Here is a 19,309-nt window from a genome sequence, read left to right as displayed (position 1 = left end):
GAGAAATTATTGTGTTCTTGTGTTGAGTGTGAATCCTAAAAATTAAATTTTTTTAATTAACGCGAATTGTACTTTAAATAATCTTCTCTTTAATAATTTATTTTATACAAATTATTGTCTTTGTTTTATATTTTCCCACGATGATGATCAACATGTTATGTATATATTATAATAATAAAAGTAATAAAATAATAAATTAAAGAAAGTTGTAAAGTTAATACCTAGTAGTAATTTCTTTTGATATAATTTTAAGTTAATTGTTGTAGAAACTCTTTTTAATTGAAAATAGTATAGTTTGATTTAATATATATATATATTGTGTCATGCAAATATTATTATTGTGTGATATGCATATGATTTATGAGGCATGATAAATTGTTATGGAGATTATAACACTGTTGTTGAGATTGAGCATAAGTGCAAAGTTGAACATGTGTTAATTTTTGAGATACACGTAAACATGTGATATGGATTGTTTCGTTGTGATATGTTAAAATTGTGGACATGAAATTCAGTTGTGAATAAATGTGTGTTTAACACTTGATGTGACAATACTAGTGCTATGAGCTATGAATTATATAATAATCTAACTGGTATTTACCTTGAGAAAAGTGTTTATGCGCAGTATTAAAAGAAAAATATAGGATTCATAGTTATGAACCTAAAGTGTTAAATTGTAGTGCAATGTGTTAAACGTGTTTGAAACACGAGTGTGAAGTCATGGGTATTGTATAATTCATTAGCAGTGTCTACGTGCAAAAATTGTTGTAGAGATTAGACCTGAATCAGGAAGGTGAGGTCTTAACGGATTCTTCGGAGTCTAGTCCTTGGGGGTAAAGAAACTTAGTTTGAGTGCTCCTTTAAGCCTATATTGATCCCATATGGTTGGAGCATTCTCACAAAACAGAGTGAACCTGATTGGTTACCTTATGATTTTACTTACTAAGAGTGACCTGACATACTCATTGTCTGGTGTGTCTTGTTATGTACTCCTAAGCGCTTCAGTGTGGTTTTTCACTAACATGGTACCACATTGCATATAGGCTTGAGTTTCAGTATAATTGTTGCATAACGTCTGCTAATTGTTTATTATGAAATTCATGAGTGTTATTACGTCTTGACCCGAGTGTGTGATTCATGTGTAATGTGATTAATGATTAAAAATTAAACTTTAAATGATAAAGTGGTGAAGTGATGTGGATTGTATTAAGTTGAGTTATGTTATAAATACTTCTATAATTTATTTTAATCATGTCTTTGTTTATTTGTTTTTTTAGAAATATGATAACTCACTCTCTATGTGCTATTTGTGTTTGAATATTGCGATGATCTCGAACCTTGTGTTCGTGGGAGCAGATGATTAAGTGGATAACTTTAAAGAATCTCGTGTTAGAGGACGTTGTGACACAATGCTCTGATAGAATATGATATTGGTGTTGAGTTTTTATTTTAATCGCATGATGTTATTTTATTTTATTTTACCTCACTGATTCAACAAAAATTCCTTTGTAAACTTTGACAGCGTTGTTCTGAGCTGGATATACTTTTAATAAGTTTTATTTGATAATAGTGAAGTGAACGTGAACTTTTTACCCACTTGAATTTGTTTATTTGTATTTTTATATATTTTATTTATTTATATGTATATTGGGGTAAACGGTGTCACAGAAGGGGAAATAAATCTAGGTCATTTAAAATGCAGTTAGTTAATGATATTTGTGTATAAAATTTAATAGACTTAGTATAGGGTTAATTTTGAATTAAGGTCGAAACATTCCCAAAAATTGAACACCATCCCTCACTCCCTTGCTTTTTTTCCGAGTACAAAAATACAAAATAGTCATACCTAATAAAGGCTTGTGAAGTAACTGATGAGAGTTAACAACTTATATTTAATTTAAACGTTGCAACAAAGATAATTAATGGCAAGGGATCATTAATTAAAGAAAATCACCTAAGAAATATCTTATTTTCCCCAAAATATTAGGGTTTTTTTGTCCTATTTTTATGCTATTTAATGTATGGACAACCCAATATCAGCAATTTGTCCATTATTTTACTTGAGAAACAAAGAAGTGTCAGAACAAAATATCTCCATGTAGGTTCTCTATCTCCTTATAAAAAGACAAATCGAAGTCAAATATTTCTTTCTTTTTTAATTTGGAGGTATCTAGGGCTTCTTATTAGGCACTCAACTAATCTTTCTCCCACCCGATCGGTCCATTTTAGAGTAAATTAGTACCTTTAGATGTGACTTCATACTAAAGCCCGATACAAACCCAAAATCGAGCATCTCCGACCAACAATAAAATAAAATTTACTATAATATATTTTATATTAACTATCTCAATACAATTCATATTAATTATCTTAATGTAATGATAGCAACAGGGGTCATGACGACAACAGAGAATGTGGTGGTAATGATGGAAGCAACAACGATAGTGTCAATAGTGTTGACAACAACAATGGCTATAACAACAACAACAACGATGATGATAACAACAATAACGATAGTTGTAGCGATAGTGATTTAGGGGACATTGGTAGGAGTGTAAATGACCCAAAGAATGTTGGGATGGATCTAATTTAAGACATAACCCAATGAAATGTAGTTGGGTTGAGTTCAATATTTTTTGTTAAACAACTCAACCAAAACTAACTCAACTTGATTTGACTTAACTCATTTTTAGTCCGTCAAAAATTAATTGAGACAAATGACCCATAAAAATAAATTAAAAAGAAAAAAATGTTGATCCGATGAACTAGCCCTCCCCAACTTGTCATGAAACTTTTTTAGCAGGCTGAAATAGGACAGACCAAAAGGAGCTGATGGATTAGTCTAATCAACCTAAAAGGGTGGGTTAAACAAACCAGCACATTGGATCAAGTCCCTTTTACCATCTCTAATTCTATCTTAGATTCAAATTCTGCTGCTCAGAATTGATTTATACCTTACATTTTTAAAATTCAGTATCAAATAAAGTTTTTATAAATGAATAAAAGAAATAAAGTTTTTATAAATACTTGAGATGCCAGATTAGGCATCCCTCATTCAAATGTATCCAATCACTTAATTTGCACGTACATGTCGTCCTAATTCTAATCATTCTTTTCTCTATGATATTTCTCCTTCATCAAAACAAAGGTACATTCCTAATAAACAACAAATGACAGTGTAATAAAAGTAACTGGATGTCATACTTTATCAAAATTGAAACGTTGATAAAAATTTCTTATAGCAGAACCATTAGGCGCCACTAAGACATGTACAATAAAATCGGGGACCTAACTGTTTAAAAGAAAAAATAAAGGGTCAAGAACCCTTAATGCCTATATCTGACCTATGATAAAAAAAATTCAGAAATGTAACTAGCAAGTGTGTCATGCAACTGGCAAAAATTTTACGACTGAAAATTAAGTTGTCTTTGGCTTAAGTCGCTTCACCCTGGAATACAAGAAAACACCAGCAAGAGCTATAGCAGTCCCTGTAGAGGAATACCACATAAAATCTCAGCAAGAGATATGGTAAAGAAAAAACTTTAAACACTGTTCTTCAAATGATTCCATTTGGAACCAGAAAAAAATAGCAATTTTACCCAATGCGTTAATTGGTGATACTGGTGTTTGGAAGAAGATGACAGAGCTCACGATGACCACAACCCTTTTCACACAATTTCCTACAGAGTGGGTAACAGGTGACACCTTCTGCAGTATCATATAAGAAACCTGCACAGTTTATTCAAACAAAATTATCTCTACATCATTAAGGAATACAAAAAACCTATCATTGAAAAGAACCACGCAAAAATATATAATGACTTCAGATAAAGGCTACTAATAGTTAGTAACAAAGTAAGCTCTTTACCCCTTTACTTTTTCTTTTATGATGATCTTATATGAAAAAGATTTCACTATCATTTTCATTTAGCATAGGCACACAGTTCTTTAACAGCACGCAATTCTTTTTTTTAGGCAAAAGCACACAATTCTCAAGATGAACTTAGGTAAGAAGTGTTTCTATTTCTATTAAAATGGTCAGAAGCACATTAAAAGTGGACATGCTGCATTCCTATTGTCAAGTTATTTTCAACAATGAATGCAGCTGATTCTAACATGAGTTGTACTATTCTTAGGTACGTGATTTATAACGCATTTTTACGACTTCAATTTTCTTTTTATTTTTCTTCATTACATCACTCATTTTATCTATTAATTGAAAAAAAAAAAGTTATACAAAAATGTTGTAAAAATTGAATTTCTCTTCCAACATTCACATGCTTTCCATAAGATTGTCAGAAAACAGGATACCACAACTTACAGCACTGTTGATTCTCGCTATCACTGTTCATGGTATCTATCATCTGATCCCATACTTATCTCTCTTCTCTTCCTATCTATCTTTTTATTTACACAAGTTTGTGCAAATTTATTTTAGAAATACAATTTCTCCAATACAAATACCATGCTGAAATGAAATGACGTACAATACAAGCAAACAAACTATCTCACAGCATAGTAGCCATAATGTCATATTGTCTCTATTTTTCTTTTTTTTTTTTTCTCGGCCAAATGTTATTTGTTAGTTTTTTGTTAGAATGTTATCATATTGTCAATAGAAAGTTTTGAACACCATGCAAAGAAATATTAAAGAAATTGTTTCTTTTTTCTTGTTTTCCATAAGTAACATTTACTGATGTTTAAATCTAATTGTCACGAAATGAAAAATTGAAGAACCGGAAGTAGTAACACTTTTGAATAAAAGGGAGACAATTGTGCATAGAAGAGGAAAACTCACTTGCTGATATGCATGGAAACATAGTGCAGCAAGAAGTGATCTGATGTACACTTCGTTAACATTTAATCCCTGCCAAGAAAAATGTTATGATGACCAATTAGTAGCCTTAACACCATAATATATTTCGATTGTGAGAATTGTAACAGAAATCCTATCAATTTCAACCATCAAGAATTCAAAACACTCACAGCAGATTGCAGGTAAGCAGGGGTAAATTTGACACCCTCCATCAACAAAGTTACAGGTACTGATAACAAGAATGACATAACCGTTATTATTGAGAAGAGGGTTATGTTGTCCATAGATTCCTGAGAAGAACAAAATGTCTTTTATTTTCTGCTTGTTTAAAAAGATGAAATGTAATACTAATAATATAGGAGTGTCATAAAATGCTACTCATTCTTAGCAAAAAATTATTGTCAACAACAAAAGTACAAAACAAATGCAAAACTTTGAGACGTGTTCGTAGATCATATTACCTCCTTGTTAACCATGACTTTTTTGCTAAGAACATTACGAGATTGATTAGTCAAATTGGAAGCCATTGCACTCCAAAATCCAGCCCTATTCAATATACCAGAAAAGAAAATGCCACTTATTAGAACTCAAATGACCACATATGTTCCTTTCAGATGTTTGCATTTCCTCTCTTCTCTCCCCCTTCGATGGAATCCTAGTTACCAGCCACATGATATGGGTACGACTATGCCGTTTGTGTAAGTATGCAGTTTGTTACTTTTTACATTATTAATACAGGACCTTTTTCTAAAAGAAAACTTGCTACATGATATGCAAGGTTCTAAAAAATTGTCCACAGATGTGATCTCGCTATGTCAAGGATTTTTAGCTCTGTGTAACCACATTGTCGCTGTAACTGTAGCCGCATCAGCCACATTTGTCTATAATTTCTAGCAATGCTAAGGATCGTGACAGAACTACAGCCGTGACCCCAATTTAAAACCTTGACGATACTATGTTGTACCCAACAGAGTTATTGAGAGAATTTTGTAACTACGGAACAAGACATGCAGTGCAGGAGAGGTTACCAATTGAAAGAGGCCTCGGTAGCAGACGCTAACGCCACCCCACCAACAATAGGCACAAGGGAACCAACAACCCATGCAGTAGGCGCCTGTAAGAAAATTAAAGTAAAAAATGGATTAAGGTTGGAAACAACATTATATAACCATTATATGATACAGGTTTTTTTTTTTTTGCTCTGCAATACCTCATTCATTACTTCTTTTTTTATCCGAAAGAATCAAACTAAGCTGGACCCCCTTAACATACCTTATTCATTAATGAAAAACTTTGCAAAAGAAATTTACAAAGGAACAAAGATAAGCAAATACGAAGAGAACAAAGCCATGTCATGATGACAGCAGTCCCTATATAATAAACGGTAATAAACGGATCATAAAATTCGTTGAAAAGAAACAACAGGAACAAAAACTTAGGCTACAAAAAAAAATAATGCCTGGTTGCAGTAACATATAAGGTTCTAAGTTCTAACCTCTCCAAGGAACATAGCAGAAAGGAGCACTGAAAAAAAAGGCTCCATCGCTTTTATAGTGTGAGTGAAAGACACAGCAACCTGTCCGAGACTCATGTTGGTGAAAAGGTTCCCTAAAGTATGTACTAGAGCCAGTGGCAATATCGCTGCAAGCTGCAACCCACGAAACACAAACAAACATTAACACACACAAAAGAAAAACACAACAATACAAAACAGAAACTGAAGAAATTATAAGATTGTCTTGATGGTAAAAGGAGAAGAGAGGGAAGAAAAGGTTGTAAGTTCGATTTATCTGATAACAAAAAAAAACTAGCCATTAACAATTAACATTTTGCAAAAAAAAAAAAAAAAACAGAAACAGAGGAAATAATATAATATTATATATAACGTAAAAAAAAAAAATAGAACAGTAACACAAACATGAACCTACCTGGGCGCCACTAACTTTAGGTCTCTTATAGAGATTGAAACTCCACATGAATGCTACGAAGAGAGACCCCACAGCGAACTGAAGGGTGCTTACGGTTAAAGGGAAATGGTAGACCTTTAAGACCTGTTTGTTGTAGATGTTGAAGTAGATGTTGAAGAGGATCCAGAGCCCAAACAGGGCTCCAAGTTCCAGAGTATTGAGCAGAGTGTTGCCGGCGCTGCTCTCCGGCACGGAGGTTGCTCTGGCATGGAAGGGGTGAAAGTGTGAGGGAGCGAGTTTGAAAGATGGAGAATAAGCAAGAGAACATGGTTGACATGGGAATGAAGAGGGAGTGAGAATGACGTTGAGTTTGGAAGTGGAAACAGAGACAGAGCGTTTGAGAGGTTGTTTTGGGAGAGAGAGGGAAGGGGAGAGAGAGAAAACTGTGCTCTGCATTTTGGAGATCACAACAGAGTCTCTGAAGGGAGTGAGTGATGCGGTTCTTTCTGTCTCGCTTCAACGCAATGGTTGACCGTGACGTGTTGGACCAGGTTTTTAAGGCTGCATTTAAATTTTTTATAATTAATACTAATAAATAAATAAATAAATAATGAAATGCTTCCTAAATAAGAAGTGAAGAACAACGACTGCATCATGAATCTGGATTCAAATGTGGGATATTCCATTCTAACGATGGACCATTATTGTAGCACTTGTTGTTAGTTGTTACTATAATAATTTGATACTATTGCATTTCTTTTTCTCCTTGTTTGTCTTTCTTTGTTAGGAGAAACGTGTCAAATTTGGTCCTCAAAATATTCCTAAATAATATGCTTACCTTATTCGAGAGAATTTTAATTTGTCTATATGCACAGTGACTCAGATCACACAAAAGTGTGCTTACCCATATTTTATAAAACAAATGTTAGGTAGAGCCAAAGAGGAAACTAATGAGAAAATTCTACTTTTGCATATTAATATAAAATATATGTCATGGAAATTAAGTAATAATTTTTTTTTCTTTTTTTTACAGAATTACTTTTTTTCTTAATTGAAACATTTTTTTACTTTTAAAGTGATTTTTTAGACATTTAATGTGTATATTTATACAGTTTTAAATGATATTTTGAAACATTTATATAAACTCATTATTTTATCAATTTTTCAGAAAATTAATATTTTAAATTTTTACTAAATTTAAAAATATTTGTAAAAATTGCATGAGAACATGCTGCTTTCTGAGAAGTAAAGTATGACTTTTGATCTTGCTTTTCAATTTTGATGGCCACTTTCTTTGCAAATGGGAGGAGGTGCCAATGCTTTATGGTAATTGAACCTAAAATTCCCACCAATATCTAGCCGCCAGCTTAAACTCTGAATATGCATGTATCTATAACTATTAATTTGTAACTATTAATAATCAAAATTATCTCATTTGGTTTGGTGTATATATTTTTGGCAAAGTTGTATTTTTTTATCCTCCAATTTATCTTTAATTTTGATTTTGGTCCCCCTTTAAAATTATTAACAAATTTTGTCCTTCTATTTTATCTCATCACGCAATCTTGGTCCCCTAATCCAGAATTAGACGTGGACTATTACAAGAGAATATTAACTGTCACGTGTCACGTTCATATTGGATGAGGACAATTACGTGTCATAATTTAATTTATCAATGACAACAGCAATGTATTTCATCTTTCATGAATTCGACATCTAGTCAGACTATGACACGTGTCAGTCATCATCCAATAAGAACGTGACACATGACAATCAATATTCTTGTGAAGCATTCAATGTCCAATTCTGGATTGGGGATCAAGATTGCGTGATTACATAAAATAAGAAGACAACATTCGTTAATAATTTTAAAGGAGGATCAAAATTAAAATTGGAGATAAATTAAGGGACAAAAATACAATTTTGCCTATATTTTTTAGATAATTTTACTCTCCATTAGTTTATTCTTTTTTTAACAATTACCCCACTATTTTTTAGTTAGTTATTTTCTTTTCTTACTTTTTTAAATTTCTAAACCTTTTTTTCTTTATTTTATTTTATTTAAGATATATAGAGAGACACAGAGTGCCTTTTTCCCTAATTAAAATTATAAGATTTATGTATTATATTTAATCAATTTTTTCTCTTTGTCAAATGTCACATTATTTTTTAATTCGTTAGATTAAAGATTAATATATTTCATCATACGGTTTATTGTTAACCCAATTTTTTTTACACATAATTGTGTTTAAATATAATTTAATTACCAAAGTATACCAATAAATTAGGATTATTTTGATGTTTATGTTTTGAATAAACCCTCGTACCTTTTCCTTCCTCATAATAAACACTAGAGATACAATTTCTTTGTGTCTTCTATAGGAGAGAATCCTGTTTGAGTTTAAGTGGACCACTACTAGCCACAAAGTTTTCTGTAGGGGTTGTCATGGATCCAAATCAACCCAATAATTTAGTGAATTCAAATGGATTCAAATAAAAAAATTGAATTTGTTCGAATAATTTGATTTGAATCGAATTGAAAATTTATAAATTCAATATGTTCGGATCATCTTGAATTTTACTTATGAAAATTTAATCTAATCCAATCCACTGATTATTTAGTATTTTATTTATTTATTTATTAACATTTAGAGTTTGGGATTTTTAGCCCAGCCTAATTTGATAGTATTTTTTCATTTTTAAATTATTATTGTAATTATAATATAAGACATGGATTAATTTTTAAGTTGGAATGGAATGAAACATTTTCATATTAGACTAATTGTTAAGAAATAGTTTTTGAGTTAAATATATTAAATTGTATATCATTAGATTATTTTTTTGTTTTAAAAAAATGTAGTATTATTTTAATAACAAATCTGATTTGATGTGGTTATAAATTGGATTTGTTTGGATTGGATTGTAAAACTAAATTAGGTAAAATCTGATCCAAATTGAATTAATTAAAATTGATCAGATCAACTAAAGAACAACTAATATATTTAGACTTTTAAAAAAAATTGTATTAACCAACAATTATTTATATATATACACGCACACGAGAATGGTAGGAACATTTGTAGGTAGCACAGTAATACATAAATAATCAAGATAAAACAAAATTAACCTCACGTTATAAAAAATAATGTGATTTTTTTTATAAAAAAAAAGAAAAACCTTGATTGTGTGTTTTAATTTTGATCAATGATAAAATCTAATAATGAATATTTATTTCTCTGACTTTCAAAAGATTCTTTCGATTCAAATCCTCACATAATTTATGTGTATGTGTTATGCGTGTGGTTGCAAATATGAATAGCAGTTGACTTATTTAGTCAATGACCCATAAAAAGGCTAAACTAAAAACTTTCAACTAGGTTTCATCAAAATTGTCACACAAAATAAAAAAAACTAAGTTACTTCAAACTAAACATAAGCATAGGGCAATTGATAATGCGCTGCTCCTCATAGTTAAATGTACCCTTCTTTCCGTGATAAAAAAAAAAAATGTACCCTTCTTTCACATTTTTTGTATTTCCTCAAAAACACTTTTTGAAACTTAAATTTCTGATCGTATTTTTGTTAATGGGTAAATGTTAAAAAAAATCGAAATGTATTTAATAAAATTGTGTTAATAAAATCGTTCCTAAGATCTTTTTAACTAAGGTTATTTCAATATAACTAGCTAAAAAATTAGCTAGAAGCCAAAATTCGGTAGCTAAAAAAATTAACTTATTAAATTATAATTTTTTTATAAAATTAATTGTTGAAATAACTTAAAAGTGTAAAATAATTAAAAAATAATAAAATCATGATTTATTTTTTAAAAAAATAAGCAAAGGAATTGATAAATATATTAAAAATAAAAATGAAAAAAAATATAAAAGTTAGAAAGTAGGGTTTCAAAAAATCTTATTTCAAATAGCGTTTCAAAAAATCTTAGAAACTACTAAGAACTTGTTTACCAAACAACCAAAAGAATTTTTTAGTTAATAAAAAAAACTAGAAGCTAGTTAAAATGTCTTACCGAACATAGTCCAATTCATGTCCCTTAAAAAAAGTGGTTAATTTAATTAGTAGTATTAAATATGCCAATTATTTGTACTATTATTCAAAAACTAAATTCTAAAAAAGAGTTTTATAATTAGGAATGAAAGAAATACTAATTTTGGAGACAAAAATTCAAAATAACATCAACTCATATAAGTAGGTATTCACCTTCTTCCAACTCCTTGTTTTTTCTTCGTGGGCTTCTTATTTGTGTTCATAACATATTGTTATTTAGTGTTAATGTCGATGGAGAAATCGCTAATGAGTAATGACCTACCACTGAGATGACTTCTTTGTGCGCTAATGGGATCACTTTGTTGTGCCAAAGTCAAAGAAAGACAAACCTTTGGAAATTTCAATACTTGAGTCAAAATTTGGTAGAGTAACCACCAAGGTATATGAATTATGCATACCTAATTAAAGGTGTCATGAGGTATTTATAGACGAAGTGTTAAGGAGTTTGATGGTTCTTTCATCGTGAGCTTGTCACATCTCTTAATGAAATCTATTGCGAGATGTGACAAAATGTCTTTTTTTTTACTTGGTGTCTATGACCATAGAGTTTACTTGAGGGTGATTGTATGACAACAAAGATTGTGTGATTAGCAATTTAATAATCATTGTCATTGAGAATAAATTGAGTGTTTGATTAATATGATAAAAGACAAACCAATTGACTTAATCAAAATTCAAGTCAAGTGTTTAGTTTCATTTTACCTCCACTGCCCGTATCTTTTTTTTTACCATGTTATATTATTGTAACTTATAAGAGTTGGGTATCCCTTGTCCTTTGTATCAATGAGTTTTCCTTTGTTGATAAGAAAAAATCATGTCATAGTTGTGAAATATTTATCAATACATTAATAACTTGTGTAATGCCCCTAATTATTGATTTATTGGTAGTTCGCATGGTACTTTACTCGATAGCACTTCACTTAATTCTTTGTTGGTTAAAATTCTCTACCGATCAAAATCATTTTTAGGTAATCCTTCGTGAAACTTCGATAATCATCATTGACTTATTTTCAAATTAATGATATATATAATATCAATTAATTTCCTTTAAATTATTATTAATTATATATTCTCATACCTTTATAATATCTAAACCTTTTCTTTCTTTGGTGTGATTGGTTGGGTATTATACTTTGTAAGTTGGGTCTCACTTCTTTATTTTAATCATATACTATTAGTAAGTATTGCCCAAGGGATCTAAAGTGTAGATCCAAGGCAGACATTGCGCCACGTTTGAAAATTGAGATTAATAAACATTCACATATTTTTCTATTCCCCTTTCCCATAATCCCATCGACAAAATATCCTGTGTTAACGATTAGCGGCACGTGTATGTTTCATGTCCATGAACAACAAAAATGGATTGTGGTTCTTCATACTTCAGAGTTTCGGATACAATCCATAAAGAGCGAAATGGAATATTTTACAGCATAGTACAATCTCCATAATACCCTCAACGAAACGCAAGAACTGGTATATAGTCATGGTCGGAAATTGGAATTAACTTCCCAGAAATTAAACGAAAGTATGTACCCTAAAAAATAACAGTATAAAATTTGCAAAGTTACATTTTTAATTTAACTTTAGCCGCGGAAAAGGTTTTTGCGTTGCGTTGCACTAGCCCCTGCACAGTAGTGTGGTACGATGATTTGATTTTGATAAGATAGGTCTGTGCTGTGGGGAAAATTGGAAGCATCGATCGGAAAATGCAATCGTTATCGTTGAGTATGAGTCTGAGGAGTAGTAGCTTAGTGAATTTTCTTTTGCTGGGTTCAGAGACGAGAGTGAGAAGCAGAAGGAGTGTCATCGTAGCGTGTGCTTCAGAGGGAGACAGTGGCAGCAGTAGCACAAGCTCGTTTCTCTCTCGGACCCAAACCTACGCTCTTCTTAAGCAACAATTGCAAGTAGCTGCTAAATCCGAGGTTAGTTAGTTAGTTTCTTGTTTTCCCTCTTACTTGTGCAATTTGAAATTGGAGATAAGCACCGTTTTTTGATTATATTCTTTAGGATTACAAGGAAGCCGCTAGAATTCGAGACTCGTTGAAGCTATTTGAGGACGAGGAACCTGTTTTGCGTCTGAGGAGACTATTGAAGGAAGCAGTTGCTGAAGAGAGATTTCAGGTGTCTATTATTATGTGGTTGAGTGCCTAATTAATTGTTTATGCACTCGAGTTGTGCTAACTAGTGCATGTTTGAATTAAAGTTTGTAAACTGAAGGTTGTTAAACTTAAGTTTGCTAACTGAGTTTGCAAAAGTATCCGAGTCTTGCATCTCCAAAACTTAGTTTCCAGACACAATTTTACTCTCAAACATATTTTTGGAGGGTAACCAAAAAAATACCTTTAAAATCATTTTGTTAGGGTATAAGTGTTAGGTGAAGTTCCATATTAGATAAGAATGAAAAAGTTGGACACCATGTAAATGAGGAAAAGACCCTTAAGTTTTGGTTTAAAGTGTGGTGTCATGTCACTTATGTGGTGTGCTTGAGGCCTGTCTCCCTAGTGTTCTATTCCCTCATATTTTGGATTAAAGTTTGGTGTTAGGTTCACTTTTGTGGTTTGTTCAGAAGGGTTAACTCCTTTCTTTTATTTGGTAAATTTCAGACTTTAATAATGCCTATGCTTTGTCAGTATAACATTTTTTACACCGTCAACCAATTAGAAACCATGCCTTGTAGGATAATTATTGTAAAAGTCAATAAACTTACTATACGCGGTGATTTGTGATTAGATGTGTAAAACTACTTTACACTTTTAGTCTATAGCTTATTTTCTCTAAATTGCATGCCAGTTTCTCACCCAATAATTTGGGCTCACTCTCTGTCTAGTGAGACTCGTGTGAAATTATTAGAGCATTTCGAGTGAAGGATTCGGTTTGGGTTAATTCCTTTGAAGTTAAGTTAATTCTCCACTCACTAGAATTCACTTAAACTATTTTTATTTGGAAAGATTTTTTTTAATGGTTGAGCAAGTTGCTTGTATAAGTAACTTTTATAAAAACTCATCTGCTCCAATGTTATTATCAAGTAGCTTAACTTTAAGAACCAATAAGCAACTTGATTAGAGTTGGTTTTACTAGTGCTTTTCATATAATAAATAACGTGTTTCTGTGCTTGAGATGGCAGTAGCACCACCTTGCTTGAATTTTAATTTGTCTTGCTCATTCCTCTCAATAAGTTAGACAGGACAGATGAAAAATTTACACTGCTTTCAAAATTTGTTGGACTATTGTTACGTCTGTGATCCAATTTTTCAAAATTCAATAAACACTTTCCTTTCAAGTCTCAATTCAACCACTAAATGGTGTAATAAGTACATATCTCAACTTTCATACCTCTACATTCAACCCTCTATCAGATCAGCACTCCTCAGTCCTCACATCTTTCACCTTGAATTGACAAAACGTGACCTATATTACTCTGTGTGTTTTGAGGTATGATTCCCTCATTAATTTTACATTTTGACACCGTTTCCTCTCTCTTTTCAGGATGCTGCTAGTTATCGTGATGAGCTAAACAAAATTGCTCCACACTCTCTTTTAAAATGTTGCAGTGATGCTACAACATTGGTATGATCCCTACTTTCAGTTAAATACTTTTTGTCTCCTAGATAGTTCTATCTTGATGTAAGCTATCTCAAGAGAAATACAATTAACAAGGAAAGCAACTTCCCTTTTTTAAACGGTCTTTTAAGTTGATTGCACTTTTAAAATATTAGTTCAATACCATGTCTTCAAAGATGGAAACGCTGAGTATCTCTGTTGGAATAGTTTGTCTTTCATGATTTCTCCCTAAGTTTCAGAATACCCCTGCAAGATGTCTTAGAAAGTTATTTAATAAAACTATATTTATTTTCCTTCAAACTCTTCAAGGAAAAAAATATAAGTGCGTATTTCATGAGATATTGGGTACTTTAAGCACACACTAAAAATAATCGGAAATCTTAACATTTAATTGTGACTTATTCAGGGAATCAGGGTTCAAGTTAGGAGTGTATATATAGAGGGCAGAAGTCAGCCTTCAAAGGGGCTATATTTCTTTGCATATAGAATAAGAATTACTAATAACTCAGAACACCCTGTTCAACTTCTTAGAAGGCATTGGATTATAACTGATGCTAATGGGAGAACGGAAAATGTCTGGTAAGTTAATTATTCTTCTCTTTTGCTATATTGTTGTTATGATTCCAAAGTGTTTTTCTTTTTTCTTTTAAACCCGGGGGGCACATAGTTAATGCCAGAACACAAATACTTTGATCCTGGTCAATTAACCCCACTTAATAGAAAAAGATCGTTGTTGTTTTAAACTCAAAGGGATTCAAATTCAACATAACTTCTCTAATTCATTTTCCACATGACAGGGGAATTGGAGTTGTTGGTGAACAGCCATTAATACTTCCTGGGAATAGTTTTGAATACTCTTCAGCATGCCCACTGAACACACCAAATGGTAGAATGGTAAGATTTTTGTTGCAATTTCCTGGGGTAGTCAGAATTGATTTGAGTAAGGTACCCCCTTATAAATTATAACATTATTGGTGATGTTTGGTAATTGGTAATAATAATACTACCTTTCTATCGAATAGAAGCATAAGAGATTCCAATACTTTAGGTATTGTGCAATCAAATAGTAATATAATTATAACTGCGGAGAAAGATAAAAGCACCGGGTTTCCTCCTTCCTTTTATTTACATATTCTCTTAAGAATACTGATTGATTTGCTTCAATCAAATAAATTTTATACTTAAATTGTCAACAGGCCAGTGCTGGGTTTCTGTAGAAGTTCTTATCTGTAAACATACGTGACATTAAGTTTGAGTGGATGCAACGCTGCCATGATTTCTATCCGATCAACTGTCATTATTTGCATAATCAACAGATCTTACCATAGGAAAAAGAAAGCCAAAGTAAAAGCCTTATTGAAGCACATATTTTGACATGCTTCAGTGTGGGTGATTGTTTCATGGTTGCATCCAATTTTACTTCAGAATGAGTTGGTATTATGATTTTAGCCATGCAGCACTCCTAGGTTCTTCATCAAGTGAAAATTGACGGAGAATTGTAAACTATACCCCTCAATAATTTGGATTCATTGGTTGTTGCATTGCATGTTTTATTCGAGATGCATTTCTACTTTCACGGATTGCCAGATGCGTCTCCATCATATCCCACATAAAATCAGGCTTTTATATTATAATGCAGGAAGGTGATTATGAGATGATCCATGTAGAAAGAGTAGGCTCACAATCATTCAATGTGGCCATTGCCCCGTTTTCTCTCTGTCTGCTTGGAGATGATGAAGGTTGTATTATTTAAAATTGAAGTGCTGCATCAGCTTCTGCAACATGTAAATTATTATCATTCTCTTCGCCATTCCAAAGTATTAAAGCAGGCTACTTGCTTTATTAATTAAGTGTAAGATATCTTATTATTACGAATAAATTTGATCAGCATACATTTGTATTTTATTGATATCAATAAAGAAATCAATATTTATAGAAACCAATAGCAGAATTGAATCAATTGACTAGGTAATTTAACTACGACGACGACGACCATGAAGCTGATGAGGTAAATGCCGCTTTGGGTCGGGCTTGCAGTAGCATTAGAATTTAATAATTTTTGGGGGAAATTGCACTCACCTTCCCTGAAATCTCTTTAAATGACACCCCCTCCAATTTTTAAAAATAACCCACCATCTCTTCCTTTTTCACTATCTCATTTTTTCTTTAACCACCAAGTTAACCTTATAGCAACTCTAGGACACATTCATTAATCACTATTACATTTTATAATTTCCACCAGTATATACTTGATCTAAACTCTAAAAGTATCTTCAATGAAATTGTTTACATGAGTTGTTTAATTTTTTTTTCCCACTAGAACAGATGATATGATGTTGTTTATATAAACACCATTGTTTATATTAAGAATTATTATTTAACAAATTTATGTCATAAATATAATATTTTTCATGCATGGTAGGATCCGCAAAATTAAGTTAATCATTCACTTCAACAATCTTAGAATTGAAGTGAATCTTCATGTAGAGTGTTTTAAATCTATGAGAAATTACAAGACTTATAAAATAATAAATAACTCATTTACATAATTATACATTGTAGACACTCTAAATAATCTAGATAAAATATAAGAGTTGTCTCTTGGAGAAACAAATAAGCAAAATCAACTTTCATTATTAACTTGTTCACTGTTAACTTATATTAAGTTAATTTAAGAAAATGATTAGTATTTTTACTGTTTTGTGAGTTTCTGAAAAAGTTATATGCTTGCTTGTAATTTTATATAAAAAAAAAACTTTTAAATATAGTGTTAAAACCGGATCGGATCAGCTTGAACCTACTTATATTTCTTTCTTTTTTTATACCTAAGACTAACAAATTAAAACGATTTTGTATTAATTGATTTATGCACTTAGTGATACATATACCCCTAATTTAAACAAAAGTGTGGTTGTATTTCACAAAAATAGGGCTTGTGCAGTCTTGCGTCAGCTTTTGGGTTAGTTTTGTGTTTTGGGGATAGGGCGGAATTTATCTAACTTGTACGGCTGACAAAAGTACTTTTGCATGTTTTTTTTTTTAAAATACATTATCTATTTTTTTATTTTCAAAAAATATTTCATTCTCAAAATTCAATATATTTTATATTCCAAAATTATAATATTAAGCAATGATATTTTAGAAACTACACAAATAAAATTTTGGAATTATATTTACCAAATGTGTAAGACAAACTCCAATCCGTCTTCTCTCCTTAGGATTCTTAAGTGAGTTTAACATGTATATATAATTTTTTTAAACCTTTTTCAACTAAAGCCCTCATAAGTACCCAATCCACCTAATTCGGCATCTCCAAAAAAATTACTAAATGGACCCACCAATTAACCCACATTCCATTGTCTCTATGTCTATTTTTGTTTATTTTCTTGGAAAATATTTTTTCATAAAAAAATATTTTAGGAAGTTTTATAAAACTTTCTCTTTAAAATTAGTTAGTTTTATAAAATGCTACGTTTGGAAGTATGATGTAATTGAGAGATATTTTTCTTTATTTGAACATTCATGAATCATGATTTATGTAAGAACATGATTTTCTTTTTTCAGAAAGTTGACGAACTTATCTCCCTTTTAATTAATTTTAAAACTCATTTTTTTCCTCCGAAGTCTTATTAAATTTGATGAACAATTTAAAAGTTTTAATATTATGTTAAAATTATTTAAAATAAACGAAATGAAATAATATTAAATTATATTATTTGAATTGTTTTAAAAAAAATTAAAATACAATAAAACATGTTAAAAAAACATTTTATTTTTTCATCTAAACTTTTCTTTCCCTTTTTCAAATATAAGCATATGAATCGAGACTATTTTTTTAATTTTTAATTTTAAATAAAAATTTAAAATTAAATATCTAAACATAATCCAATATAGGCAAACCACTACTTCTCATCTCTACAAATGCTTGTTTGTCTTAACTTTCTTCTCCTTTTGTCATATCTAATTTTCTATGCATATGCAGCAAAGCAGAAGCGTGTTTGGCTTACCAAAAATCAAAACCAAACCCTTACCAAAAATGCCATCCTCCAGCTGTCAAGCGTGAGAAACTCCCATATTTGTAGTCAAGCCTGGTCTCACCTGTGGGCCCCCGTTCAATCTCCTTAAGAAAAGCACCCTAAGTTATCTTTTAATACTTGTATAGTTATATTTTTTTTTTCTTTTCATTATATTATTTATTTTAGTTTATATTTTTTTATTTTTTCCTTTGTTATAAAAAAGTTATACACATTTGTTCAAATAGAACTTGTCTAATTGGAAACACTTACCAAGACACGGTGGCTGCTCTCCTTCATGCATAACGAGTGAGACTTTATTTCTTCCTCAAATCAGTCTTTGATGATTGCGAATGTGTCCCTAATAATAGTAATAGACATTCTCCATTTGATTCATTAGTAATCACGTTCTGTATCACTGGTAGCAAACCTTGATCCTACCTATGCTCCATACACTTCAAATGCATCGTGTCATCCCCCTTGAGCATCTATCTTCTTTTTTCTTTTTTGTATTAATTTATCCTCTTTTCATCTCACCAAATTTGATTAATTTTTTAATAGAAAGTAAAACTGAATTTTGAGATATTTTGATAAATAAAAAATACACTCTACCTTTTTTTTGCCCTGCTATTCCTTTCTCTGGTAGTTAAGCACTTTATTTCTTTTTCAGCAAGACATGACTCATGCTAGGCAAAAAACCATTCTTGGAATACATGAAGCATCTTAGCCCTAAGCATTCCAATACAAAATCCAAATACAAATGTACCCTGTCCCTGGTCCCTTTTCTCTGTCTTTCTCACTGTCATTAAAAAAGAAATAATAATAAGATTATTAACCCAAGAAGGGTTCACAGAAACATGCATGTCTTTTGGGTCATATGACTCATGACTAGTTTAAAATTTGCATGGGAATACGGAGATCAAGGCTGCAATAGGATTTTGGTCGGA

At 31.2% G+C, this 19,309-nt stretch overlaps 2 protein-coding genes across 3 annotated transcripts; one reads left to right on the top strand and one right to left on the bottom strand.

The window, feature by feature from the left end:
* Positions 1 to 3,214: 3,214 nt before the first annotated feature.
* LOC100780925 (triose phosphate/phosphate translocator, non-green plastid, chloroplastic) lies at positions 3,215 to 7,402 on the bottom strand. The gene is made up of 8 exons (XM_003550683.5): positions 6,745 to 7,402; positions 6,312 to 6,464; positions 5,845 to 5,930; positions 5,278 to 5,362; positions 4,987 to 5,106; positions 4,799 to 4,867; positions 3,600 to 3,729; positions 3,215 to 3,488 (listed from the first exon to the last, which is right to left on the bottom strand). Exons 1-8 carry the CDS (start codon positions 7,177 to 7,179, stop codon positions 3,418 to 3,420), a joined length of 1,149 nt encoding a protein of 382 aa, XP_003550731.1. The 5' UTR covers positions 7,180 to 7,402; the 3' UTR covers positions 3,215 to 3,417.
* Positions 7,403 to 12,066: 4,664 nt separating this feature from the next.
* LOC100782176 (uncharacterized) lies at positions 12,067 to 16,288 on the top strand. 2 transcript variants are annotated; one of them, XM_003549571.5, is made up of 6 exons: positions 12,067 to 12,710; positions 12,796 to 12,909; positions 14,275 to 14,355; positions 14,756 to 14,928; positions 15,147 to 15,243; positions 15,989 to 16,288. In XM_003549571.5, exons 1-6 carry the CDS (start codon positions 12,495 to 12,497, stop codon positions 16,100 to 16,102), a joined length of 795 nt encoding a protein of 264 aa, XP_003549619.1. In that variant the 5' UTR covers positions 12,067 to 12,494; the 3' UTR covers positions 16,103 to 16,288. The 2 variants fall into 2 exon arrangements, with proteins under 2 accessions (XP_003549619.1, XP_006600638.1); XM_006600575.3 differs by having other exon boundaries at positions 12,190 to 12,710; positions 15,546 to 16,288.
* Positions 16,289 to 19,309: the final 3,021 nt, after the last annotated feature.

The sequence above is a fragment of the Glycine max genome, chromosome 17, assembly GCF_000004515.6.
Source record: "Glycine max cultivar Williams 82 chromosome 17, Glycine_max_v4.0, whole genome shotgun sequence".
In the NCBI taxonomy this organism is placed as follows: domain Eukaryota; kingdom Viridiplantae; phylum Streptophyta; class Magnoliopsida; order Fabales; family Fabaceae; genus Glycine; species Glycine max.
The sequence above is the reverse complement of the archived record's forward strand: the minus strand, read 5'-3'. Positions and strand labels throughout refer to the sequence as shown.

Coding starts and splice junctions, on each gene's coding strand:
- LOC100780925 (XM_003550683.5), bottom strand. CDS start 7,179: ATGCAGAGCACAGTTTTCTCTCTCTCCCCTTCCCTCTCTCTCCCAAAA. Junction 6,465..6,744: donor CTAAAGTTAGTGGCGCCCAG/GTAGGTTCATGT, acceptor CGTGGGTTGCAG/CTTGCAGCGATATTGCCACT. Junction 5,107..5,277: donor AAGTCATGGTTAACAAGGAG/GTAATATGATCT, acceptor TGTTCTTCTCAG/GAATCTATGGACAACATAAC.
- LOC100782176 (XM_003549571.5), top strand. CDS start 12,495: ATGCAATCGTTATCGTTGAGTATGAGTCTGAGGAGTAGTAGCTTAGTG. Junction 14,356..14,755: donor GCAGTGATGCTACAACATTG/GTATGATCCCTA, acceptor TGACTTATTCAG/GGAATCAGGGTTCAAGTTAG. Junction 15,244..15,988: donor ACACACCAAATGGTAGAATG/GTAAGATTTTTG, acceptor ATTATAATGCAG/GAAGGTGATTATGAGATGAT.